Below are 16,065 nucleotides of genomic sequence, written 5' to 3' on the forward strand. Positions count from 1 at the left end.
TGGATCCTGTCACTGATTTCGTGAGGCGAGTTGAATTCAAGTGGTTGAACAGTGAAGAGTGATATATTTTAGTTTTCCAAATTACAAAGCGCGTCTCGAAGACCGTAGGAAAATGATTTGTGGTTCGCAAAATTACAAGACGCCTCTCAACAATATGGGTATCCGAGCCTTCTATCAAAAGTTCGGTTTTGAAGTGATCCTATAACCTTTACGTATACTTAGTATATGCGTGAAAGGCAAAAATGGCAAAAAACATCTTCAAATGCTGAAATATGGTTCGTTTGGAGAATTAGGTAAGGGGCGTTTCAAATATGATGGCCACTACTTTTTGAGATTTCTAGACCCCAACACGTCTCTAACACGTTTTTTGTATACCTAGTATACTGCCCAGTGGCCCCGGGAGTGGGTGGGATAAGAAGGACATGTCCTATGAAAGAAAAAGACTGTTCTTTAGGACTTCAGGCACTTTATAATCCATAAAGCGCTCAAAGATGTCTAAACTTTACTTCTTAGAATATATAAATATTTATTTAGAAGTTATAATAAAGCACGATTATTAGAAGCCCACGGAAAAACTTTTCTTCAAACGTTAATAGATCTATTGAAATTTGAGAAGCCAGAAACATACCGAAGTCCGCTCTAAATCTGATCCGTAAGGGATTCTGAGCTCCCAAAACAGATTCTTTGGCAATCATGCGATTTTTGGTGGTTTGATTTGTATCGCTAGATCCATCCAGATTTTCTATAAAAGGAAATGCTAGCAGTAAGCAATACATTATTACTTACTGCTAGCATTTCCTGTTATAGAACCATTGAGGACCATTGAGTATTTTTTCAAATTTCTGTGACCCCTGACTTCTTTTTGAAGCTTCATCCAACCAGCGAATAGCAGATTTTTATACAGTTCTGCATAAGAACCTTACAGAAACTGTATAATAATTGGGCATATACAATTTCGGAAGATTTAAATACAATTATTGTATTGAAATAATACAGATTTGTATTATTTTAATACAATATTTGTATAAAAAGCTTACAGAATTGTATATGCCCAGATTTTAAACAATAATTGTCAGATTTGTTTTTTGGGTGTTGTAAGGAGATATTCGATGTGCAAGCTGAGGATTAAAGGCCGTTTCTTCAACTATAGCATCATCAACGTGCACTGCCCACACGAAGGGAGACCCGACGACGAGAAAGAAGCGTTCTATGCACAGCTGGAGCAGACGTACGATGGATGCCCACTGCGGGACGTCAAAATCGTCATCGGTGACATGATCGCACAGGTAGGAAGGGAGGAAATGTATAGACCGGTCATCGGACCGGATAGTCTGCATACCGTATCGAACGAGAACGGCCAACGATGCTTAAACTTTGCAGCTTCCCGCGGAATGGTAGTCCGAAGCACCTTCTTTCTCCGCAAAAATATCCACAAGGCCACATGGAGATCACCTAACCAAGAAATGGAAAACCAAATCGACCACGTTCTAATCGACGGTAAATTCTTCTCCGACATCACGAACGTCCGCACTTACCGCAGTGCGAATATTGAATCCGACCACTACCTCGTTGCAGTATGCCTACGCTCAAAACTCTCGACGGTGTACAACACGCGTCGAAGTCGGACGCCGCGGCTTAACATTGGGCGCCTACAAGACGGTAGACTAGCCCAAGAATACGCGCAGCAGCTGGAAGTGGCACTTCCAACGGAAGAGCAGCTAGGCGCAGCGTCTCTTGAAGATGGCTGGTGAGATATTCGATCCGCCATTGGTAGCACCGCAACCGCTGCACTTGGCACGGTGCCCCCGGATCAGAGAAACGACTGGTATGACGGCGAATTGAGCAGTTAGTGGAAGAGAAGAATGCAGCATGGGCGAAATTGCTGCAACACCGCACGAGGGCGAACGAGGCACGATATAAACAGGCGCGGAACAGACAAAACTCGATTTTTCGGAGGAAAAACCGCCAGCAGGAAGATCGAGACCGTGAAGAGACGGAGCAACTGTACCGCGCTAATAACACACCAAAGGTCTATGAGAAGTTAAACCGTTCACGTAAGAGCCATGTGCCACAGCCTGATATGTACAAGGACAAAAACGGGAACCTTCTTACGAACGAGCGTGAGGTGATCCAAAGGTGGCGGCAGCACTACGAAGAACACCTGAATGGCGATGTAGCAGACGAAGATGGCGGTATGGTGATGGACCTGGGAGAACGCGCGCAGGACATAATTTTACCGGCTCCGGATCTCCAGGAAATCCAGGAGGAGATTGGCCGGCTGAAAAACAACAAAGCCCCTGGGGTTGACCAACTACCAGGAGAGCTTGTTAAACACGGTGGTGAGGCACTGGCTAGAGCGCTGCACTGGGTCATTACCAAGATTTGGGAGGAGGAAGTTTTGCCGCAGGAGTGGATGGAAGGTGTCGTGTGTCCTATCTACAAAAAGGGCGATAAGCTAGATTGTAGCAACTACCGCGCAATCACATTGCTGAACGCCAGGCGGGTTTTATGGGCGAACGCTCTACAACGGACCAGGTGTTCGCCATTCGCCAAGTACTGCAGAAATGCCGCGAATACAACGTGCCCACACTTCATCTGTTCATCGACTTCAAAGCCGCATATGATACAATCGATCGGGACCAGCTATGGCAGCTAATGCACGAACACGGTTTTCCGGATAAACTGACACGGTTGATCAAAGCGACGATGGATCGGGTTATGTGCGTAGTTCGAGTTTCAGGGGCATTCTTGAGTTCCTTCGAAACCCGCAGAGAGTTACGGCAAGGTGATGGACTTTCGTGTATGCTATTCAACATCGCTTTGGAAGGGGTAATACGGAGAGCAGGGATTAACACGAGTGGTACAATTTTCAATAAGTCCGTCCAGCTATTTGGCTTCGCCGACGACATAGATATTATGGCACGTAACTTTGAGAAGATGGAGGAAGCCTACATCAGACTGAAGAGGGAAGCTAAGCGGATCGGACTAGTCATCAACACGTCAAAGACAAAGTACATGATAGGAAAAGGTTCAAGAGACGACAATATGAGCCACCCACCGCGAGTTTGCATCGGTGGTGGCGAAATCGAGGTGGTAGAAGAATTTGTGTACTTGGGCTCACTGGTGACTGTCGAAAATGACACCAGCAGAGAAATTCAGAGACGCATAGTGGCTGGAAATCGTACGTACTTTGGACTCCGCAAGACGCTCCGATCGAATAGAGTTCGCCGCCGTACCAAACTGACAATCTACAAAACGCTCATTAGACCGGTAGTCCTCTACGGACAAGAGACCTGGACGATGCTCGTGGAGGACCAACGCGCACTTGGAGTTTTCGAAAGGAAAGTGCTGCGTACCATCTATGGTGGGGTGCAGATGGCGGACGGTACCCAAGTAACATTTTTAATTTAATAACGAACTCCAAAACCATAATTTACTTTCCATGACCTTCACAAAAACAAGCATAAAATCAAAATGCTACTGGAGTAGGTTTGTAACACCTGCGAATTTATACGCTACCGCTAATACCAGACTGTAGCCCAAATCAGTATTTTCCATTTGTCCTACCCACGACTCGGTACGTGGATGCGCCTCTGGTACTGCCCATGATCGCATATTTGTAACATTTGCATTTTGGATTATTTTGTAAATCGTTTGTCAATCTGGTCAATCTTCCCCACAAACTCAATAATTTCCAACTTACCACAGATAAGCAAGATGGTAAAGCCTATTTTACTGTGGTGGGATTAGATGCAGTAAATTGAGCTTTCTGAACGATTCATAGGCTTTAACTACAAAATGATCAAAAAATGCGAGTGTTACAAATATGCGATCATAGGTAGTATAGGGGAAATGTTCCGATCTCTATCTCACTGTACATAATATATATTATATCTAGACCAAGATTTGAAAAGGGCGTAACAGCCAAAATTTATTTCTTCTAATTCCTCGCCTACATATATAGCTATATATGTAGACGAAGAATCAGAATGAATAATTTTTGGCTGTTACGCCCTTTTCAAATGTTAGTCTAGATATATTATATCCATCTCATCGCTAAACAAAGAAATACGGCACCAAATTCGTCGCTTCTTTTTGTCAACATGCGTGCTCACTGCTGAAAAAAATCACAAAAATAATAATCAAACCAAATTCCTTTCCATTGCTTTGTTTTTGATGGGATGGAAATAGGAGCTATGAGATGAAGTGGCGAACCGTTCCCCTATGTACTGTCCCAAAATCTCAGATCCCAAATTCAATCCAAATCCAATCCAAATCTAATCCAAATTCAATCCAAATCCAATCCCCAATCCAAATCTAATCCAAATTCAATCCAGATCCAATTTAAATCTAATTCAAATCCATTCCAAATCCAATTCAAATCCGTACAATTAATCCAACTTTTAGTTTCGCGTATAGGCTACTGAAAACCTTCAAAACCTTCTCTGATGAGCAAATCATGTTTCGACATGAAATTATGTTACATGATCATTAACATTTAATCTTGTTAATTCCCTGCTTGCTTCCACCACTACTATGAAAGCAACAATCGCCGGCACAGCAATAACTGTGGAACCAAAAAACATACCTACCTACATAAATAGGAATATACTCAACTTATCAATTGTTACTTCAACGCATCGTGACATAGCGATATGCGCTTCAGCTCGATCCGATTCCTCCATCAGTTACCCAAAATGCTTGAATCCCTTGTCCAGGAAATCCAGTTTCCCGCTAATTATCGACCCAAACTTCTAGTGACCTGCTCAGACGTCCCGGTAAGCTACATCGAAACACTTCGTCGCAAGTTAGTTGACCTTGGTTTGTTGACCTTTTAAGCATAATCAACAGATGATTGATTGAACCATTCGTGCCGTTCCAGATGCGATGTGACAGTTTGCGCCGGAACCAGTCGGGATGAAATACTGGAAGCCACTCCGGGTGCCGAAGGTATTCTTTGGCTGACTGCCGATAGGCTCGACGAAGAAGTCCTCAGCAAGTCAGGACCACAACTGAAAGTTGTGTCTACGTTAACGTCCGGCATGGATTACGTCGATTCCGAGGCATTTAGAAGGCATCAAATTCCGTTGGGTCATACGCCGAATGTAGTTAATAATCCTGTAGCAGATATAGCCATCGGATTGATGATTGCTGCTGCGAGACGGTTTCACGAAGGGCGGATAAAAATTCTGAACTCCCATTGGGAAGCAACGCCACAGTGGATGCTGGGACAAGACGTGGTAGGATCTACCGTAGGAATCGTTGGTTTCGGTGGCATTGGTCAAACAATAGCCAAACGATTGCAAGGATTCGACATCGGAAGTTTGCTGTACACAGGTCGAAATAAAAAGCCCGAAGCTGATCGTTTTTCGGCCGAGTATGTCACTTTTGATTGCCTGTTGGAAGAAAGTGATTTCATATTCATCGTATGTCCTCTGAATAATCAAACGCGCAATTTGTTCAATGCTGCCGCTTTCAAAAAGATGAAACCAACCAGCGTTCTGATAAACGTCGCACGTGGAGGAATTATCGACCAACCAGCATTGGTAGAGGCTTTGGAATCTGGCACGATATTCGCTGCAGGATTGGATGTCATGACACCAGAACCAATTCCACCAACTGACCCAATCATGCATCTTCCCAATTGCAGTTAGTACACACATTGGGTATTAAGTTAAGTTTTTGAATGATAACCAATTGTTTCAATTTTCAGTTGCCGTACCACACCTAGGAACTGCAACACGAAGAAGTCTGGAAGATATGTTCTGCATTGCGTCAAGAAATGTACTTTCCGTTCTTGCAGGGGGTCACCCTGCTAATCCCTATATCTAATCATTTCTTTTCAAAATGATAACGCATAAAACATTATAAGTCTTCAAGCACTGTATTTATTTCTTTTCGAACATTTCTCCGACATTTATTGTTCTTAGCTCCATCTGTAATGAGCATAAGCCCTATTCGCTTCACACTGGCGATGCAGTTCTTGCTTCCGTTTGATTACCTTACCCTGGTTAGCAGCAGCATCCAGCACCTCCCATGCCATTTTTTCCGGGAAATGAATAGTTCGTTCCTTCTCCCTAATCGCTTCCAGAAGCCACTTCATAGCCATAAAGTAGGAACGTTTTTCGGTTATTGGAACGGGCACCTGATACCGCACCCCACCACGCTTGATCGGAGTCAAATGCAACAGCGGCCTGGAGTTTTCCACTGCCTTCCGCAGCAGCACCCGAGGATTGAGCTCTATCTTGGCTTTCTCCTCCTCGGTTTCTGCCAGGTGATACCGCTCCAACTGCAGACGCTTGATGTTTTCGAAACCTTTCTCAACCAGTTCCCGCGCGAGCACCTTCTCGCCCTTCTTCATTACATAATTCGTAAACTTGCTGACCAAGTCGTCGTGCAACACCGAGCAGGAATCGTTGTTCCTTGCTGCCTTGATGGGAACATGGGCAATTTTGGAAATCTCTCCGCTTTCTTCCAAGGCTGCTAGCTTGTGTTTCTTGAACACCGGTTCCACGAATTGCGGCCCGTACTGAGACATGGAGGCCGCAGTAAGGTGGCATGTCGCCCTGGGGCTGTAAATTTAAACGATGATTTAACTGTTTTGGAGACAAATGAATTTGCTTACCGCAGCAACACACAGCTGACTACGTTACGAAGCATATTTGGAATAATTACTGCAAGATAAAGCACTTAAATTAAATTAATTTTTACAATCAACATATTTTGATTCGCTGCGCTGCATCACACAAAAAAAACTCGAGGCGATCGCCTTTTCGACAGAAGTTTTAACTGCAGTACTAGATTGAAGTTGGTACCAGAAGCGATACAGTAGAGGCTTCAGATTTCAAACGCCCCAAACGCCTTTGAGGGAGGAGATTTAATGTGAAGGATTATGGAAATTGTAATTAGCAAAAACAGGCAAAAACCTGGGTACTGCGGATAGAGCCGCTTTTCTGCGCTCAAGCGAGCAGAGGGATATTTTGAAATCACTCCCATAAACAAAATTATTTTGCAGTTACTTGGCTGTCAAACATTTCCCGCTCTTCGAATTTCTTTTTCCACGCTGCATGAGAGCGCCCAAATGCGCTAGACTCTACATGACTTTACGATTGTTTACATACATTCATGCTCCAATCTGCTGCTAAATCTCGTGAAATTTCGTAACGAGTGCTTTTTAGTGGCAATCCCACTAATTTTCCACTCGAAATATGAAGTGAGAATATTTGTTACAAAGAATACAAAACTCAAACAAAGTTTATTTTTATTTTTTCCCAAAAAAAAATAACAATACTTCTCAATATTAGATCAGAAACGAACATAACCACAATCTTCAATGTTTGGCTCCGGCACAATAGAAAATTTTGGCTTCAGTTTGACAACCAAATCGATTCTATCCGCACCACCCAGGCAAAAACCATCAAAGACGATAAATATATGATGCAGAACGATTTTCGGACCGGTTTTGATTTTGTTGCATTAATCAATGCCTCCTTTAAGGCTATTCTGATACATTAGATAAACTTTATAAATTGTTTTTAAATCCTAACCATTGCAATTCAACCGAATAAAAGATAAAGGGCCAAGTGGACAAACACTTTTGTAATGTCAAAAATAATGTAACAAACAAAAATAAAAAATAAATGAATTTAACCTTTAAAGGCGCAAGGCAATTTTTTTAGAAATCGTCGGAAATATTTTTAACGTAAAACTATTGAAATCATTAACATTAAACGTATTTTCGGTTTGTTGTTTTAAAACAACATTGCGCATTTAAGGGTTAATTCAAGTAGGACCGGTTTTGACGAAAGCAATTCGCCTTGACAGAGCTGCGCTGCTGTCAATCTAGTGGAGATGGACGTGTGCGTGTAATCACTGTTTTTATCGACATGGTGGAGATAGGAAGTATATTTTAAAATGTTTTTAAAACGTTTTAGCAGTGATATACTGAACACTTTGAAATACGTAGACGCTAGTACTGTCGGATTTTAGCTTATTTATGAATAATATTATGGCATCATAATTTTATTTGAGTATTTGAGTATATCACTGAGATTATTTTATACTCCCAGAATTTTCGTTGATAGCAATCTTTTGATGGCTATCACAAACCTTTTTCAACAAACATCAACAAAGTATCTCCATAGCAGCGCAGGGTTTTCACGTAGAAGTAGTTGATCGAAGCGTTGCTTCTAGAAGCGAATTGCGTTGCTTCTAGAAGAAATTCATCATGGCTGCCATCGATTCGAGTAGATTGTGCAACAGATGGCGCTATTATTTAAATATTTTACGAAGACGAAAATTTCTTAACCAATTTTCATCAAGAGTTACGTCTGTTTATCTGTGGAAGAATGGTACCTAGTTGGAAATCGATAAAATTTATCGGAAATCAGGTAGGTATTTCGCGAATTTATGGAAAATGGGGGTGTTTTAGAAGAAAGTAGTGATAAGGGTCTCTACGGCCAAAGGCGTAGGATTGCCAATCCGGAGATGGCGAGTGCGATTCTCGGTCCGGTCCAGGATGTTTTCGGGTGGGAAACATTCTTGACTCCCTGAGCATAGTGTATCCATTGTACTTGCCACACGAGATACATACTCATGCAATGGCGGGCATAGAAAGCTTTTAATTAATAACTGTCGAAATGCAAATAGAACACTAAGTTTAAAAGCAGACCAAGTTCCAGTTGGAATGTAGAGCCATAGAAGAAGAAGTGATAAGAAATGAAGTATGAGGTGTAAAGATTATCTCCTGCTCTTAGTTTGCACTGATTAGTAGTTTTATAGTGATGAGCTTTCGGTTTTACTACCACTGAATAAACGCCATCTCTTGCATTAAACGTTTCGACTGCTACCTTATTCGGCTGGTACAGCCACGTTGAAATACGACACTCATATCTCCCTGCGTACTGGTGCAAATCTCTATTCACAAAGATTTGAGAAAAGAGTATTTATTTAGTTTTATTCATAAAGACAGAAATTGAGATAAAGTACTGTAAAATAGATGGTTCTTGATGTACATAACCACCCGAATACGATGAATGACAATTTCAGTTATTCAATGGACAACTATAGTCTGCCGTAAATCGCATATTTGTTCGATATGAATAGGAAACCCAGCAAAAATGGGACAGATATGCGATTCACCGATCCAAAAGAAAAATGTTCTTCCCAGACTTGGATTTTCGGATGAAATGATTACCCGGAAAATTGGAGTATCAATAAAAATTACTTACAATTACTGCTAATCCCGTCCGAACACCTTTTGGAAAGCTTTCTCATTGTACACTTCGCCATACTTGTGTACTAGTCTATATACGTGTCCATTGTCGTGGTTTTTGATAGGGAAATAGAACCGCAACAAAGTTCGCCCTAATTCTGATCTTGGTATGATGTCATCAATCGAATAAATACTATTCTGCCGCTTCCCGTTGAAATCAACGTAGGAAATCTTTACCCTTTTGAAGTCGTCATCAGTGTAGACGTAACCGACCAAATTGTTGGTCAGATAACTGAACAAAAGCAGCGTAAGGGTGGTGGAAAATCCTGCAAAAATGAAGCAAATATAAAATTTGATGGTTTCAGAATTCTGATGAAACGCAAAACTAACCGATTGATCCACAAATCTGAGCAGCCGAGAGGCTGAGAATATCTGCGTAAGCCAAACCCAAACTTATCGGAACAGTGACACCAGTCAATCCAGCAGGATACAGTTTAAGCCTTTTTATTGAAGCTGTGAGTACAATTCCCGGAAAGTGATAGATGGGATTCCAGTTGCCATTGGATGTTCCTGCCAGAGGCTGAACTGCGGGCTGAGCTGCTCGTTCCGATGACGATTTTGTGGAACAATAGTGCACCGACCCAATTGTGCTTATGTTTGGAATCCGATGGAAAAGATATGATCTACATGTGATAGATAGTGCCGATTTCGGGCAAACGCGAACGAATCTCAGCATTATGAGTATTTTTCAATGCAATGATAACACAATATGTAACAAATTATGGTTATTAACTGAATAACAATTTATAAAATAACCGAATTCACAAAACGTGATGCAACGAGCAAGTCAACAAAAAACGTACTAGAATACACAACAAATCGCTGTCAAATGCCCGACGGCGTGCGTGATGGTGGTGATGGAAGGCGGATCGATCGGAGCGGTGAGCGCGGCGCATTTGTCTGACAGTCGAATGATACACGTGCGTTTGTGGTTGAGCCAAATAAAGCAAAGTATTGAAAAACCTTGTGATTATTCGTGAAATTATTTAAAATATCTCAACATGAGTGTGAAAATAAAGATTAAAGAAGTGTAAGTATTCATGACTTAAAAACAGAAAGCTTATAACGACAGTACATTTTTTTAATTAGCCATTCGATTACAATCGACCATGGAAGAAGAGGTAGTTAGTGGAGGAAGCGGAGGAAAGGCATTAGTTTGTTTTGGTACAGTGCTATCTCGATTTTAGATAACCTCTTAAATGTAGGGTTTTCACTGCCATGTAGATTTTACAAATTCCGCGAATTTACATGACTATTTTGAAACTTCGTGCGGATTTAGCTCCCGCTGAAAGTTAAAAAAAATAATATTAATGGATCTAAAGAAGTTTATATTTAGTACGGGATTTGATTTTCGATTGCGATAGTGTAGTTTGAAAAACAAAAAGTTGGTAAAGTCTTTGCTTACATTTTTTTTTTTATTTTTCATAATCCATCATTAGGACTTAACGGCAGAAAATAATTACCTAATTTAACTTAATTCCAGCTATGAGGTCCAAAACCAGTACAAAGCATTCTACACGGGCGGTACCGTGCAATGGTCGTCGGACGGAAACGAAATGCTGTGCCAAAACGCCGGAGCAATCAACTTAGTATCGGTAACGGACGATGCAGTGGAACCGGTGATTTTCGGCGACGCAGATGAATCGGATGTGGTGTACACGTTTGCGCTGAGTAACGACAGCCAGCATGTGGTTTCTGCGCACCGATCTGGTTTGCTAAAATTGTGGGACAAATCTTCTCGGCAGGTGAGCAAGATTTGGCGCGGGCTCCACCAGGGACCCATCACAAAGCTGGTGTTTAGCGAAAATGACGCGTTGATCGCGAGTGGAGGTACTGATACGACGGTTCGAGTGTGGGATCCCATTCAGCAAGTCTGCCGCGGGACGCTGAGGGGATGTCTGGGAGTAATAAATCTGTTGGTCTTCCACCCGGATGTGGAAAGTAAAATACTGCTTGCTGCCGGAGATGATGTGAAAATCAATGCTTGGGACTATGAAACACGAGAGCTTGTGAAAACATTCGCTGGTCACTTTTCAAAGGTTACGGATATTTCTTTTACAAGCGACTACAAATTTTTGGTTTCATCTGGTCGTGACAAGATTTTGATTCTGTGGGACTACGAAACTCAACAAGCAGTGAAAACCGTTCCAGTTTATGAGAGTTTAGAAAGTGTAATTGTTCTTCCCAAAGGCGTTCAGCTGCCAGGTTTGAAGATTAAAACAGGCAAAGTTTATGCTGCTTGTGCTGGAGAAGAAGGGCTGATCAAGGTATGGGAGATGACCGAGACAAAGATAGTTTTCAAGCAGAAGAATAGTTTAGTCACAAAATCCTCTGAAGAGGGAGGCTTGGCCATCACGAATTTACTGTTCAACAAACAAACATCAAAATTAGCGATTATCAGCGCAGATCATAACATCATCATTCACGATCTTGAAACCTTCGAATGCTCGAAGCAGTTGTCTGGCTTCAGTGATGAGATTTTGGATCTTATTTTATTCGGCAAGAAAGATCAATTCCTAGGTATGGCCACGAATAGTAGCGATTTCAAAATATATGACACCACGAACATGAAGTGCCAACTGGTCAAAGGACATACCGACATTGTTTTGTCACTGTCAGCAAACCAAAACTACATCCTGTCGTCTTCCAAGGACAACTCCATTCGATTGTGGCGCTACGACGCGGTTGAATTCACTGTCCAGTGCATTGCCATCGGCCTCAAACATACAAACGCCGTGGGAAGCATCGCCTTAAGTAAAATATCTGGAAAATTCTGTGCCAGTGTCAGCCAAGACAAATGTTTGAAGATTTGGAAGATTCCCAAAGAGTTTAATGAAACGACTGTTGAAAAAGAACTTACCAGATTGAACTGCACTCTGACGGAATTAGCACACGAGAAGGACATTAACTGCGTAAGCATATCGCCGAATGATCGATTGATTGCGACCGGATCACAAGATAAGACCGCCAAACTGTGGGACGTAAGTAATCTTAGTTTAGTTGGAGTCTTTCGAGGTCACCGCAGAGGGATTTGGGCCGTTCGATTCTCCCCAGTAGATCAAATCTTGCTGACTAACGCTGCTGATTGTTCCATAAAACTTTGGTCCCTCACCGATATGACGTGTCTGAAATCATTGGAAGGCCATGAAAGTTCCGTACTAAGAGTTGAGTTTTTATCCCATGGAATGCAACTGCTTTCCGCCGGAGCAGATGGACTTTTGAAACTATGGTCTATCAAAACCTCCGAATGCCTTCAAACATTGGACAAACACGAGAGCCGAATCTGGGCGTTGTGCGTTACTCAAGATGAATCCGTTTTCTACAGCGGTGGTTCCGATTCACAGTTGATTAAATGGAAGGATGTTACCGAAGAGAAACGCGAACGAGAAACAAATGAACGCAAAGAAGTGCTTCTTCAAGAACAAGAACTGAACAACCTTCTGCAGGACAAAAAACTTCTCAAGGCGCTTCGACTGGCGCTAAATCTTGATCGGCCTCTAATGACATTGAAAATCATCACGTCGGTAGTTAAAAGTCAAGAACAAGGCCTCCCAGACACCGTCTACAAGCTCCGAAATGACCACAAGGAAACACTATTGAAGCACGCCATCGAGTGGAACACAAACAGCAGAAACTGTCGTCCCGCCCAGCTGGTACTGAACATCCTGCTCCAGCAGATGCTTTCCGGAGAATTCCAGGTTTCCGAGCTGAACAAACACCTTGAGGCAGCCCTGCCCTACACCGAACGGCACTTCAAACGGATGACCGAGTATGCCAAGGACCTCAAGTTTATCGAGTATACGCTGCACTGTATGCAACCGCACGCCGCGGTACGAGAAGCCAATAAAACGGACAATGTCTAATGTGGTTTCCCCGGACCAATAGCACCCTTCCGTAAGTATCATTGTTTATTCTCGTTATTTAATCCGAAGGCCGCTGAATCAAATTCCTTTCACGGATGCTGTGTGTGATCAGGGATTAGTAGTTACTTTGAAGTCAAGTTTACGTATTCACCGTTCTGTTCTTCCCCGTTGGCATTCTCAGGCTGGCATAATGAAATGCTGCAAGGGATGTACAGAAGCTTATCTCAAAATTGGAAGTTATTTATAACGAGGCCTTGGATGTGTGCTCTATGGGCGGTACAACAAAGGTTGTTTGTTGTTTTTCGATTATGCGATAATAATTAACTTTAAATTCCTACTAACTGGAATTCAATCCAAAAGAGAATTAAAAAGTATCTAACTTATCGGGTCTACTACGAAAGGCCGAATCACAAAAGGCCGAATCACGAATGGCCGAATTACAAAAGGCCGAAAGCAAAAAAGGCCGAATGCACAAAAGGCCGAAACCACAAAAGGCCGAAAGCACAAAAGGCCGAATCACAAAAGGCCGAAACCACATAAGGCCGAATGAACTCGGCAGACCAACAAAGTGGACCGGAGCAAGCGCGCGCTCGCTCCGGTCCACTTTGTTGGTCTGCCGAGTTCATTCGGACTTTTTTTTATTCAAATACTTAATATAATTTAGATTATTCGGATTATTTTCTGATTTCTTACCAAAAGTCAGTTTCTCTTAAATTAGGAGAAAATTAAATACAATTGAGAACACCGCGTTACAGTGAGTTATACAGCTTTTAGTTAAAAACGTAATAATTGGAAAAGTTGATTTTGTTTAGCTTCTGATGTCGCAATTAGATCGTGAGTAGTGCGCATTATTGGCACAACCATGCGTCATGAAGCGCACAACTCCTTCATTTATGCGAATCGGAGATTCGATTCTGTAAGCTATGATCCGTTAGATTTTAACTCGGGCCCTTGCATTAGATTTGGGAATTTGACTTTTCTCAATACTACTGATAATGATTAGTTTACTGCATCAGCACTTTAAAGTGCTAATATTTATATGTATACAGTGTTCAGTTATGTTAATCCTTTCATTTTCTGCAATGAAGATTGATTTATTATGCAATATATAAGGATTAAAATTGACTCTGTAAACACCGTCACACAACTTCTTTCAATTGAAAGATTGAACTTCGACGTTCAACTGACGTTAATACCTCAACTGAATAAGATTGATTAAATCGCCGCTAGTAGTTGCAAAACACGTGGACAAGTTTTTCTTTATGGGGCAGCATAATAAAAGTAAACGTTGATTTTTGAGTATTCCAAGTTCTCTTGGTTGGAAGATTGAAACTTTTGTAATGATTCGGCCTTTTGAGATTCGGCCTTTCGTGGTTCGGCCTTATGGGTTTTCGGCCTTTTGTGGTATGCTAGAACATTTTCGGCCTTTTGTGATTCGGCCTTCTATGGTTCGGCCTTTTGTGATTCGGCCTTTTGTACGGATCCCAACTTATCATATATGTATTATAGTGTAAACATATGATATGCAGAGGCGCCTCGTCTATACGTTCTACCGGTTCATGGAACAGGTAATCATTTTTAGTTCAGAAGTAGGAAACTTAATGTACTCACAAATAATTTCTTAGCGATTAATTATTAGGGCAAATAATTACTCAGTGAAATTGTTTAAACAAAGTTTCACGTAATATTTCCAATGAAGGTGTAACATCTAACGAAACAAAATGTTGCGTAGCATGCAGTAGTTGAGCGGATGTCATGGGGTCAGCTTTGAGCATCTCGGCTGATATGCGATCGACCCCTGTTATAATCTCTAGCAATGATGGAGCTTCGATATTGACGCGTGTTATACGTCGGATCCTAGGCAGATCATGCCGAGGTGGTGATGGCCTGGCTGGCACTTGAAAAAGTTGTTCGAAGTGCTCGAACCAACGTTTCAGCTGGTCAGTTGGGTCGGTCAATAACTGATCATTCGCGTCTTTCACAGGCATCGTTGCATTCATCTTCACGCCGCTTAAGCGTCGTGAGATTTTGTAGAGGAGGCGAATGTCCTCGGTTGCGACGGTTCTCTCTCCTTCGTCGGCCAGAGAGTCTGCCCTCGCTCGCTTGTCCCGTCGACATGAGCGTTTTACTTCCTTCTCAAGAGCCGTGTATTATTGACGGGTTAAGACTTTGGCTCCTCTGGTTTTTGATCGCTCTATCGCGGCTTCTCTTCGCTCCTCTATCTTCTTCCAGGTCTCATCGGTGATCCATTGTTTTCTCTGGGTGCGCAGTTCGCCCAGATTGTTCTCGCTGGTGGCGATGAAGGCATTCTTGATGGCGGTCCATTGGTCTTCCACGCTGCCACCTTCAGGAATATCTGCAGCACGCGTCTCCAGTTCTTCAACGAAGGACCGTTTCACCGTGGCATCTTCCAGTCGGCGTGTGTTGAATCGTCGTCCAACTCTTTCCTCCTGCCGACGAATCCGCGCGATGCGTAGACGTATTTCGCCGATGATGAGGTGATGATCAGACGCGATATCGGCACTACGTTTATTCCGTACATCATGAAGGCTCCGTTTCCATTTTCGGCTGATGCGGATGTGATCGATTTGATTTTCTGTAAAGCCGTCACGGGAGACCCACGTGACCTTGTGAACCGGTCGATGAGGGAAGAGCGATCCCCCGATCACCATGTCGTTATTACCACGAAATTCTGCGAACAGCTTTCCGTTTTCGCTCATTTCTCCGAGACCATGGCGTCCCATAATGCGCTCATGGTTCGAGTTGTCGGATCCGATCTTCGCATTGAAGTCACCTAAACAGATCTTGATATCACCCTTCGGAATTCTATCTACGACGGCATTGAGTTGACTGTAGAAGTTCTCTTTGTCTTGCAGATCGGCAGCATCGGTTGGCGCATAACATTGGATTATAGTAATGTTTCGGACC

General features: G+C 42.5%; 4 protein-coding genes across 5 annotated transcripts; 2 read left to right on the plus strand and 2 right to left on the minus strand.

Moving 5' to 3' along the window:
- Positions 1-4,557: 4,557 nt before the first annotated feature.
- On the plus strand, positions 4,558-5,887 carry LOC134212554 (glyoxylate reductase/hydroxypyruvate reductase-like). The gene is made up of 3 exons (XM_062690532.1): positions 4,558-4,807; positions 4,883-5,649; positions 5,714-5,887. Exons 1-3 carry the CDS (start codon positions 4,656-4,658, stop codon positions 5,830-5,832), a joined length of 1,038 nt encoding a protein of 345 aa, XP_062546516.1. The 5' UTR covers positions 4,558-4,655; the 3' UTR covers positions 5,833-5,887.
- LOC134212556 (small ribosomal subunit protein uS7m) lies at positions 5,866-6,785 on the minus strand. Its single transcript, XM_062690533.1, has 2 exons — positions 6,626-6,785; positions 5,866-6,572 (listed from the first exon to the last, which is right to left on the minus strand). Exons 1-2 carry the CDS (start codon positions 6,658-6,660, stop codon positions 5,927-5,929), a joined length of 681 nt encoding a protein of 226 aa, XP_062546517.1. The 5' UTR covers positions 6,661-6,785; the 3' UTR covers positions 5,866-5,926.
- Positions 6,786-8,816: 2,031 nt separating this feature from the next.
- Positions 8,817-10,084, minus strand: LOC134212557 (transmembrane protein 186). 2 transcript variants are annotated; one of them, XM_062690535.1, is made up of 3 exons: positions 9,605-10,084; positions 9,231-9,540; positions 8,817-8,916 (listed from the first exon to the last, which is right to left on the minus strand). In XM_062690535.1, the coding sequence occupies exons 1-2, from the start codon at positions 9,948-9,950 to the stop codon at positions 9,239-9,241; spliced, it is 648 nt and encodes a 215-aa protein (XP_062546519.1). In that variant the 5' UTR covers positions 9,951-10,084; the 3' UTR covers positions 8,817-8,916; positions 9,231-9,238. The 2 variants fall into 2 exon arrangements, with proteins under 2 accessions (XP_062546519.1, XP_062546518.1); XM_062690534.1 differs by lacking the exon at positions 8,817-8,916 and having other exon boundaries at positions 8,980-9,540.
- Positions 10,085-10,132: 48 nt separating this feature from the next.
- LOC134212551 (transducin beta-like protein 3) lies at positions 10,133-13,172 on the plus strand. The gene is made up of 2 exons (XM_062690529.1): positions 10,133-10,304; positions 10,758-13,172. The coding sequence occupies exons 1-2, from the start codon at positions 10,276-10,278 to the stop codon at positions 13,135-13,137; spliced, it is 2,409 nt and encodes an 802-aa protein (XP_062546513.1). The 5' UTR covers positions 10,133-10,275; the 3' UTR covers positions 13,138-13,172.
- Positions 13,173-16,065: the final 2,893 nt, after the last annotated feature.

This window comes from Armigeres subalbatus, chromosome 2, assembly GCF_024139115.2.
Source record: "Armigeres subalbatus isolate Guangzhou_Male chromosome 2, GZ_Asu_2, whole genome shotgun sequence".
In the NCBI taxonomy this organism is placed as follows: Eukaryota; Metazoa; Arthropoda; class Insecta; order Diptera; family Culicidae; genus Armigeres; species Armigeres subalbatus.

Coding starts and splice junctions, on each gene's coding strand:
- LOC134212554 (XM_062690532.1), top strand. CDS start 4,656: ATGCGCTTCAGCTCGATCCGATTCCTCCATCAGTTACCCAAAATGCTT. Junction 4,808..4,882: donor ATCGAAACACTTCGTCGCAA/GTTAGTTGACCT, acceptor GTGCCGTTCCAG/ATGCGATGTGACAGTTTGCG. Junction 5,650..5,713: donor CATGCATCTTCCCAATTGCA/GTTAGTACACAC, acceptor TTCAATTTTCAG/TTGCCGTACCACACCTAGGA.
- LOC134212556 (XM_062690533.1), bottom strand. CDS start 6,660: ATGCTTCGTAACGTAGTCAGCTGTGTGTTGCTGCG. Junction 6,573..6,625: donor GTCAGCTGTGTGTTGCTGCG/GTAAGCAAATTC, acceptor TTAAATTTACAG/CCCCAGGGCGACATGCCACC.
- LOC134212557 (XM_062690535.1), bottom strand. CDS start 9,950: ATGCTGAGATTCGTTCGCGTTTGCCCGAAATCGGCACTATCTATCACA. Junction 9,541..9,604: donor TCAGATTTGTGGATCAATCG/GTTAGTTTTGCG, acceptor TCATTTTTGCAG/GATTTTCCACCACCCTTACG.
- LOC134212551 (XM_062690529.1), top strand. CDS start 10,276: ATGAGTGTGAAAATAAAGATTAAAGAAGT. Junction 10,305..10,757: donor AAAATAAAGATTAAAGAAGT/GTAAGTATTCAT, acceptor ACTTAATTCCAG/CTATGAGGTCCAAAACCAGT.